Source organism: Eleginops maclovinus, chromosome 11 (genome assembly GCF_036324505.1).
Source record: "Eleginops maclovinus isolate JMC-PN-2008 ecotype Puerto Natales chromosome 11, JC_Emac_rtc_rv5, whole genome shotgun sequence".
Lineage (NCBI taxonomy): Eukaryota > Metazoa > Chordata > Actinopteri > Perciformes > Eleginopidae > Eleginops > Eleginops maclovinus.
In genome coordinates, this window is record NC_086359.1 from 526,302 (window position 1) to 536,632 (window position 10,331).

General features: G+C 51.4%; 2 protein-coding genes and 1 non-coding gene across 3 annotated transcripts; 2 read left to right on the forward strand and 1 right to left on the reverse strand.

The window, feature by feature from the left end:
• Positions 1–703: 703 nt before the first annotated feature.
• On the reverse strand, positions 704–1,472 carry hspb9l (heat shock protein, alpha-crystallin-related, b9-like). The gene has a single exon (XM_063894429.1). It carries the CDS (start codon positions 1,408–1,410, stop codon positions 811–813), a length of 600 nt encoding a protein of 199 aa, XP_063750499.1. The 5' UTR covers positions 1,411–1,472; the 3' UTR covers positions 704–810.
• Positions 1,473–1,651: 179 nt separating this feature from the next.
• Positions 1,652–4,777, forward strand: LOC134872481 (uncharacterized). Its single transcript, XM_063895804.1, has 2 exons — positions 1,652–1,988; positions 2,123–4,777. The coding sequence occupies exon 2, from the start codon at positions 4,060–4,062 to the stop codon at positions 4,687–4,689; it is 630 nt and encodes a 209-aa protein (XP_063751874.1). The 5' UTR covers positions 1,652–1,988; positions 2,123–4,059; the 3' UTR covers positions 4,690–4,777.
• Positions 4,778–5,286: 509 nt separating this feature from the next.
• On the forward strand, positions 5,287–5,359 carry trnaa-agc (transfer RNA alanine (anticodon AGC)). The gene has a single exon. It is a non-coding gene; the product is annotated as a tRNA-Ala (tRNA).
• The last annotated feature ends 4,972 nt before the right edge of the window (positions 5,360–10,331 follow it).

Sequence of the window (10,331 nt, forward strand, 5' to 3'; positions counted from 1 at the left end):
ATCTTTTGAAATGGGAGAACTTGCACAATTGGTGGCTGACTAAATACTTTTTTGCCCCACTGTATATTAGTGTCTGTGGCATGTCTCCATGCTTTAATGTACAACAAGATCTTTATTTGTTAATAATAGGACATAAAAGTCACTTTATTAGAATTTTTGAAATAATATTCAAAGTAAGTTTCATATTTAAAGTTCAAAATGACATATAAGGTCACAATATTTAGGTGAACAGGGGAAATGTATTACAACTCACCTGGAACAAATCTGTATTTTATGAGAAGTTAAGTTACATTTCAAAAGTTGCAATTAAGAAAACAGGTGATTTGATGAGAAGGAACTCCCTCTGGAGGAACACAGGGAGTCTAGTCTTTGCTGACCATTGAACTACCAGCTACAGAAAGGAGAGAATAATAGGACCTCTTAAATAAAACTATGTTTATTAAAAAGTCCAACTCAACAAGTCAACATGTTGTTTCATTGAACAGGGAGAGTTCATATTAATAGAAACATGTCACCTCACACTGAAATATATTTATGTAGTTTATAAGCAGGGTGCAAAAGTTTTGAACTTTTAAAACCACTGTTGGTTTTTTGTACTTTAAAATTAAAGCAGGAATATAATTGTCAATATTTTGTCACCTAAATAATATAGCATCAGTATTGTTGACATTGTTTGTCAACAGAAACAACGTGTCACATAAACAAAACTGGAAAAACAACTTTATTATAAACTTCTTTTCAATATAAAGGAAAGTGCAGGTAATTCATGAACTACAAAGATATGTTATCAGACAGGATGCATCACTCGGATCAGTTTTTATCGGCCGGGTCGCTCTCTGAAGAGGTGATGGCGGGCAGAACGTTGATGGGAACCAGCCTCTCCTTCCCATCATGCACCGCTTTCTCCCGTGGCACCTGGATCTGCAGCCGCCCCCCTGTCAGCGAGCATGTGACGGCCTCTGGTTCAACATCGCCTGGCAGATCCACCTCCTGCCTGAACTCCTGGCAGCGATACGAGTACGAGCCCTTCTCGCCCTCCTGCTTCTTCTCCGAGCGACCGCTGACCCTCAGCTTCCGGCCGACCTGCGTCACCTCCAACTCCTGAGGGGAAAACGCCGCCGTGTCCAAACTCAGAGCGAAGACGTCGTCCCGCCACAGCTCCTGGAAGGCGATGGGCTTGAAAACTGCAGACGGCGAGGTGTGGTCGATCTCCTGGAAGATCTTCTGGTGCAGTTGCTCCATGAACTCCATGTTCTGACGCATCTCCTGCAGGTGGCGCAGCATCTCCTGCTCCATGTGGAAGAAGAGCGGCTGAACGTCGGGCCACAGGCGGCGAACTGGCCAATGAGTATCCAGGAAACACAGCCTGGAGGGGGAGGCCTGCGGCGGGAAAGCACTGGGACACAACATCCTGTTTCTGGGGAGGTTCCGTAGCTTCAGAGAGACTGAGCTTCAGACTGTCCGAGGGCTGCTGCCCGACCCCTTATATACACACACACCCAGACGGAAAGTTCCAGCTGCTTTCCCGTGTGTGTGTGTGTGTGTGTGTGTGTGTGTGTGTGTGTGTGTGTGTGTGTGTGTGTGTGTGTGTGTGTCTGTGTGTGTCTGTGTGTGTGTGTATGTGTGTCACAGTCTAAATGCAGCAGGTATTTCTGCAGCTTGACGACACATGCCGACGGATCTCAGCTTTGTTCTATTTCTGCTGCAGGACATCATGTCACACACACAACATGAGTCACTTTACAATTATTAATTATTACGACTCTTTAAAAAATGTTTTTGTGACAAGAGAGGCTCCGTACAAGGTACAGAACTACACATTCACAAACAATTTCACTCAAAACTGACTGTGTTTACTCACAGGAGAGATGAAACCACGACCCAAGAAGGTCATAGGAACGGTGATGAAAAACCAAGAAGCCAAGACGGACAACCAAAAACCTGCCTACAACTTCTTTGTCAGATTTTCTGAGTTGACTGGAGTGGCCGTGAGTGGCAGCCTGTTTAAGCAGCTCTCCTTTGTTTCCACTTTTTCTTCTCTTTTCTCTATTTTTTCTGCACTACTGCTACTTTTTATTTTTAATGATATTTTTTATTTATTTTCTATGGATATCGACGGCAGGACTATCTCTTACTCAAGAGAGGCGCTCCTCTCCCTCCGGGGCCGAGTTGCAGCGCCACCGAGGGATTTACCAGCTGTTATACGCAGACACAGACGGGGGACACGCGCTGGAGCCCGCGTGAGGCAAAAGAGGGCAAATAATAGGAGGAGATTTAAACCTTATTTGCCCTCCGAAATCATGGGGAACCTCAGGTCGCTGGGAAACAAGACGGACAAACTCGCAGCACCTGTTCCGGGAGTCTGGTTTGCTGTGCTTTACGGAGACATGGCTTAACGGGGAAACACCAGACTGTCTGGTGGAGCCGGACGGCTTCACTGTGGTTCGAGCAGACAGAAACAAGCAGAGAGGCGGAGGACTGGCCGTCTTTATTCACACACGATGGTGTAACCCAGGAACCGGATCGGTAAAGGACAGTATTAGTACTCCGGACATTGAGCTGTTGGCGCTGAGTTTGAGGCCGTACTGTTTACCTCGGGAGTTCTCACACGCCATCGCTGTTGTTGTTTACATCCCACCAAGTGCTGCAGCGTCGCAGGCCAATGATGTCCTCCACTCCTCCACGCGGGGGTACAGACGGGCACCCCAGTGCATTTATGTAAAAGTCTCCAAAAGTCTTTCAAACTTCACCCAGTGTGTGACCGGTGGCACTAGGAACAGTAAGACACTGGACCTGCTGTATGCCAATGTTAAGGAGGCATACAGCTCCACCATCCTCCCCCCCCTTGGCAGTTCAGACCACAACCTGATCAGGCTTGTTCCCAAATACAAGCCCCTTGTCAGGAGACAGCCTACCACCATCCGGACTGTACAGCAGTGGTCTGGTGGGGTCGAGGAGGAGTTGAGGGAGTGCTACAGGACAACAGACTGGGACATGTTTCAGAGAGTTCATGGGGAGGACATTAATGGACTCTCACAGAGCATCACGGACTACATCAGTTTCTGTGAGGAGAGCATTGTACCCACCAAAAAGGTTTGATGCTTCCCAAACAATAAACCCTGATCAACGGGGACATTACAACCTGCTGAACAAGAAAAAAACGCTTTCATGGCAAGAGACGCTGAGGGGGCTCAAGCTGTACGGAAGCAGCTGAAGAAAGAGCTAAAGGCAGCCAAGGAGAACTACAAAGCCAGACTGGAGGGACGTCTGGAGGCCCACAGCTCAAGAGAGGTGTGGGGAGGGGTGAGGAACATCACAGGCTCCAAACAGTCAAACACGGCTATGGAAGGGACCCCTGAAGGTGGGAATGAGCTGAACCTGTTCTTCAACAGGTTTGATCTTCCCATCTCCAGCTCAACAGGGCAGCAGGGGTTCTCTGGCACCATTTCCCACCTCCTTTACTTCTTCTCCAAACATACCCGACACCACTCCACAGGGGACAGCAGCCTCTCCCCATCCAACCGCACTCTTGGGTGACACTTCCAGCAGCTTCACACCTCCGATAATCACCACCGGACAGGTCAGGGATCAGCTCTCGAAGATCAATGTGAGAAAGGCCAGGGGGCCATACAACACCAACCCCAGGTGCTCAAGGTGTGCTCCGGACAGTCAGCAGGAGCTTTCAGCACCTCTTCAGTCTCTCTCTGGAGCTGATGAAAGGGCCTGAGATCTGGAAGACTTCCTGCATTGTCCCGGTGCCCAAGAAAACACGCCCCAGCACTCCAGGAGACTACAGGCCTGTTGCTCTGACCCCTCCTGTCATGAAGATCTTTGAGAGACTGATCCTGCAGCATCTCAAACCCCTCGTGTGTGACTCCCTGTACCCTCTACAGTTTGCCTACCACGCCCACATCGGTGTAGAGGAGGCCCTCTCTACATGCTGCACAGAGCCAACTCACACCTGGAGAAGCCGCACAGCTCACTAAGAACCCTGTTGTTCCACTTCTCCAGCGCCTTCAACACCATCCAGCCACACCTGCCCTCTGAGAAGCTGTCCTGATGCAGGTGGATCACAGCTTGGTGGCCTGGATCACTGACTACCTCACCAGCAGACCTCAGTATGTCAGACTGCAGGGCAGCGGGTCTGATGTGAGCAACACTGGAGCCCCCAGAGGAACTGCGCTGTCACTCTTCCTGTTCACCCTCTACACCTCTGACCTCTGCTTCCACTCCGGCTCATGCCACCTACAGAAGTTCTCCGATGACTCCTCCATCGTCAGCTGCATCACAGATGACAACGAGGAGGAGTACAGGGCCCTGGTGGAGAACTTCGTAGGCTGGAGTGACAACAACCACCTCCAGCTCAACATCAGCAGGGCTAAGGAGCTGGAGGTGGACTTCAGGAGGAGCACGAAGAGGTCTCTAACCCCCATCACCATCAGGGGGGAGGAGGTGGAGGTGGTGAACAGCTACAAGTTCCTGGGAGTGCACCTGAACAGTAAACTGGACTGGAGAGACAACACTGATGCTCTCTGCAGGAAGGGACAGAGCAAGCTGTTCCTCCTGAGGGGGCTCAGGTCCTTCAGCGTGTGCACGAGGCTGCTGCAGACGCTCTACCGGTCTGTGAGGGCCAGTGTGCTCTTCTTTGTGCTGGGGGGGACACCAACCAAAGGGATGCTGACAGGCTGAACAAGCTGGTGAGGAAGGCTAGCTCTGTAGTTGGAGTTAAACTGGACAATCTGGAGGAGGTGGCTGAGGGGAGGATGAGGAGGAACCTGCACAGTATCCTGGATAACCCCCCCCCCCCCCCCCCCCCCTCCCCCCGTCCATGCAGAGCTAGTGAAGATGAGGAGTACGTTCAGCCACAGACTCCTCCCACCTCGGCACAGCACTAACAGCTGGGGAACTCCTTTGAGCCTGTAGCCCTCAGACAAATATATTTAACAGTCCGGATACAAAATAAATAAAGTTCCATTGAACTGAATCTACAGCCTGTGATGAAAAAAACGTCTTTCAATAATACATTTTAAATTAAACTTCTCTATCATTTACAAGACAAACAGCTTTACTCTCCGGGTATTTTAAAATATCTTGCATTGTATTCATTTTAACATCGTCCCTGTACTTCTACAATCTTTGAATATAAATACGTTTCTAACATTAAACATATCTAATTAGTCAGCCTCCCTGTTTTAGTGTGGCAGCAGTTTGTCCGGTAAGTCTCCGATCGTTTGTATTCTCTACCACAACATTCAAATTCTCTCCTGAGTCGACCCGATCATCATCGGGGGATTAGCTCAAATGGTAGAGCGCTCGCTTAGCATGCGAGAGGTAGCGGGATCGATGCCCGCATCCTCCAGCACACATTTTGTGTTGAAACTGGAAAAGACAGAAACTTGTTTTACTGTGTTTTAACATATATTAACCCACCGTGATAAGGGTTAAACGAATTGGTAAAATTACGTTTGGTCGTTTTCAAATTGAAGGCGATATTTTATATTAATAAGACCGGAATCTTTTTAACCAATAGTTGAAAGCGTTGCAAGATATTTGAACTACAGTGCAGGGAGTTAAAAGGAGTTACGAAGGAGCATGAGTGTACATTGAATCTCTGATTGTATAAAGTACTTCAGCTGCACACTTACTACTTTCAGATCAGCTGACCGGAACTCTCCCATATTAGGCTCTAGGAAGTGATGATGCCACTGGCCGACCTCCACGTGACACCGAGCATTAAAAACAAACTGATCCAAGCTGTGACGTGTCTCTGTGCTTCCGGTTATGTGTGCTCCCGGTTGTTGTGCTGCAGTCCTGCGCCCCCCGGTCTGGGAAGAGGTCCTCTCTCCGCCAGGGCTGCTGCTCCACACACCGCAGGCACTGGGAGCACCGGAGCCTAAAGTCCGGCGTGCGAATCCTCGCTGTGACCAAATATGGGCTTCCTCCTGTGCCTTGTTTGGTAGTGATGGGAACCCCGGCTCTTTTTGGTGAGCCGGATAATTTGGCTCGGCTCACCAAGCTCTTCATTTGAACACATATACCTTTTATAATCAATCAAATTTAGCCCTGTTTTTACTAATGATTTATATGTGTACGCATATACCACTTAATTTATTTAATACATTCCTTGTACTGAAATATTCAAAAGTAAAAATTACATTTTTAATATAAATGAATTGCTGTGGCCAATTGTTTTCATTGCATTTACAGACCCTTGTAACGCTCTAAAACCACACAATGAATGCACAGACTTGTAGAATCACTCTATATGAGAGCTTAATTTAGAAAATTCTGCATTCAGTCTATGTGCTTGCGCAATTTTTCAAAAGCAGCCTAATGCTGCTTCTTCTCCTGCTGCCACTCATGATCGTATAAGCGCGACACAAACTGACACTCCTCCGCGCACTCCCCCCCTATTAAATACGTTGGCCTGATCTGTTCTAATCCCTCACGGTGGTGGTGAGGTACGCATTTATGATCTGTAATGAAATTTAATGTCAAATGTTCGAAATGGGAAGTGCCAATTTCCAAACACCAAACTTTTGCTCACCCCACTCCCCACCCCACTTTCCACAAGGGTCCCAGGACCAAGGTGCTCCCGCAGGTTTCGGGAGCACAATTTATATGCGCCTATCTTGCTCCACAAAATGTCATGGGACTGAGGTGGGGATGGGGACTGAGGTGGGGATGGGGACTGAGGTGGGGATGGGGACTGAGGTGGGGATGGGGACTGAGGTGGGATGGGGACTGATGTGGGGATGGTGACTGATGTGGGGATGGGGACTGAGGGGGGATGGTGACTGATGTGGGGATGGGGACTGAGGTGGGAATGGGACTGAGGTGGGGATGGGACTGATGTGGGATGGGACTGATGTGGGATGGGGACTGATGGGGGGATGGGGACTGATGTGGGGACGGGGGACTGAGGTGGGGGATGGGGACTGAGGACTGATGTGGGGATGGGGACTGAGGTAGGAATGGGGACTGAGGTGGGGACGGGGACTGAGGTGGGGATGGTGACTGATGTGGGGATGGGGACTGAGGTGGGGATGGGGACTGAGGTGGGGATGGGGACTGAGGGACTGATGTGGGGATGGGGACTGAGGTGGGGATGGGGACTGATGTGGGGACGGGGACTGAGGTGGGGATGGGGACTGAGGGACTGATGTGGGGATGAGGACTGAGGTGGGGATGGGGACTGATGTGGGGATGGGGACTGAGGTGGGGACGGGGACTGAGGTGGGGACGGGGACTGAGGTGGGAATGGGGACTGAGGGACTGATGTGGGGATGGGGACTGAGGTGGGGATGGGGACTGAGGTGGGGATGGGGACTGAGGTGGGGACGGGACTGAGGTGGGGATGGGGACTGAGGGACTGATGTGGGGACGGGGACTGAGGTGGGGATGGGGACTGAGGTGGGGATGGGGACTGAGGTGGGGATGGGGACTGAGGGACTGATGTGGGGATGGGGACTGAGGTGGGGACGGGGACTGAGGTGGGGATGGGGACTGAGGTGGGGACGGGGACTGAGGGACTGATGTGGGGATGGGGACTGAGGTGGGGACGGGGACTGAGGTGGGGATGGGGACTGAGGTGGGGACGGGGACTGAGGGACTGATGTGGGGATGGGGACTGAGGTGGGGACGGGGACTGAGGTGGGGATGGGGACTGAGGTGGGACGGGGACTGAGGGACTGATGTGGGGATGGGGACTGAGGTGGGGATGGGGACTGATGGGGGGATGGTGACTGATGTGGGGATGGGGACTGAGGTGGGAATGGGGACTGAGGTGGGGATGGTGACTGATGTGGGGATGGGGACTGAGGTGGGAATGGGGACTGAGGTGGGGATGGGGACTGAGGTGGGGACGGGGACTGAGGTGGGGATGGGGACTGAGGGACTGATGTGGGGATGGGGACTGAGGTAGGAATGGGGACTGAGGTGGGGACGGGGACTGAGGTGGGGATGGGGACTGAGGTGGGGATGGGGACTGATGTGGGGATGGGGACTGAGGTAGGAATGGGGACTGAGGTGGGGACGGGGACTGAGGTGGGGATGGTGACTGATGTGGGGATGGGGACTGAGGTGGGGATGGGGACTGAGGTGGGGATGGGGACTGAGGGACTGATGTGGGGATGGGGACTGAGGTGGGGATGGGGACTGATGTGGGGACGGGGACTGAGGTGGGGATGGGGACTGAGGGACTGATGTGGGGATGAGGACTGAGGTGGGGATGGGGACTGATGTGGGGATGGGGACTGAGGTGGGGACGGGGACTGAGGTGGGGACGGGGACTGAGGTGGGAATGGGGACTGAGGGACTGATGTGGGGATGGGGACTGAGGTGGGGATGGGGACTGAGGTGGGGATGGGGACTGAGGTGGGGACGGGGACTGAGGTGGGGATGGGGACTGAGGGACTGATGTGGGGACGGGGACTGAGGTGGGGATGGGGACTGAGGTGGGGATGGGGACTGAGGTGGGGATGGGGACTGAGGGACTGATGTGGGGATGGGGACTGAGGTGGGGACGGGGACTGAGGTGGGGATGGGGACTGAGGTGGGGACGGGGACTGAGGGACTGATGTGGGGATGGGGACTGAGGTGGGGATGGGGACTGAGGTGGGAATGGGGACTGATGTGGGGATGGGGACTGAGGTGGGGATGGGGACTGAGGTGGGGATGGGGACTGAGGTGATGATGGGGACTGAGGTGGGAATGGGGACTGATGTGGGGATGGGGACTGAGGTGGGGATGGGGACTGAGGTGATGATGGGGACTGAGGTGGGGATGGGTCAGTAATTGTGGATGGGGAACCAGTTTGCCATTTGTGCGGCCGTGGTGTTGGCTCTATGGCTGAGTTGGTCTAAGGTCTTGCCCTTCTTTGACATTACGTCCGCACTTTTCCATGCTGACGATTATAAACGGCCGAGCATTGGCGACTCCATCTTCCCGCCCTTTCGTTGTTCCTGCCTTACATTTTGCCGCAACACTTTATTGCCAACTTTGAAGTAGTCATCATGGCCCTGCTCCTCCCTCTTCCGCTTCACTTTCGCCCTTACCTTTTCTGTGTTCTCCTGGGCAGCAGTGTAGTGCCCAGGTAGGTTTTGAACACCTGGTGACAGGGATTCCTGCCCAGCAAGGTGTTCCAAATGCTCATCAGTTATCTGTGGCAACAACGAATACACATGGCACAATTTCAGCACATCAGATGGGCATCTATGCAGTCAGACTTCATAATCTCATACACACAACACAGATATGGAGCACTTTACTACACACCTCGTACGCTTCGGGAACCTCAGTGGGATACCTGGGCTCCCGACCAAACATCAGAAAGTAAGGTGGCCGGGAGGTGGCTGTCCCAACTATTAGGTTTCTCCGCCACCAACTTTGTCCAGGTCCTGTAAGGTCATACATACACAACAAAGTCACTTATAGGATTGGAAAGTGTATAAAAAAAACAAACCATATAAATTTACAATACCTTTGAATAGTCCCATTCATCTTCTCGACCAAACCATTCGTCTGGGATGGTAGGGCGAGCACAAACTCCTTTGATCCCCAGTTTGTCACATATTTGATATCTGACAGAAAAGGTTGAAACGTGAATATAGACCCCATGAGAATGAAGACACAGATGGTATGAAAAGGTGTGCTTACTTGATTGACAAACTCTCGTCCATTGTCGGTCAAAATCCTTTTGGGTGCACCGAATTTGTAAAAAAAAGTCTAGAATATATTCAGTGACCTCACTGGCATTTTTACTCTGCAGTGGATAAGCCTCTGTCCACTTCGTAAAGTCATCAATCATCACGCAGATGTACTGGTGGCCCTTTGCTGTTGGGGTCAGTTTGCCCACCAGATCCATCCCCACAAGCTCTAGAGGCTCATTGATCTAAGGAAAGAGGGCACGTTATATGGAAATATGTCCTCACTGTTGGGCGAAAAAAATAACGTTTTTATTCTGTCCCCTCCATTGGGATGCAGGCCTTCTTAATTTTCAAGACATTCCTTCTGGCCTGGCATTCGGGACACTCAGATATCTAAACAGAGGAGTCAACAGGGAAAATGGAGATGCATATAATCGTTGTGAAAGTAAATCCTGCACAGAGATCACTTACAAATTCAGATAAAGCTCACCCATTTTCTTATGTCCTTCTCCATCCCAGGCCAGTAGTACCGTGAGGCAATGGCATCGACCGTTTTCCCATGCCACAATGGCCTCCATGCCCGCTAGCATGGAAACCCAAATACACCTGGTTTGCCTCCTCTGGCGAGGTGACCACTTTGGCGAGATAGTCACCCTGCTTCCTTCAATCTAAATGAGTGAAGTA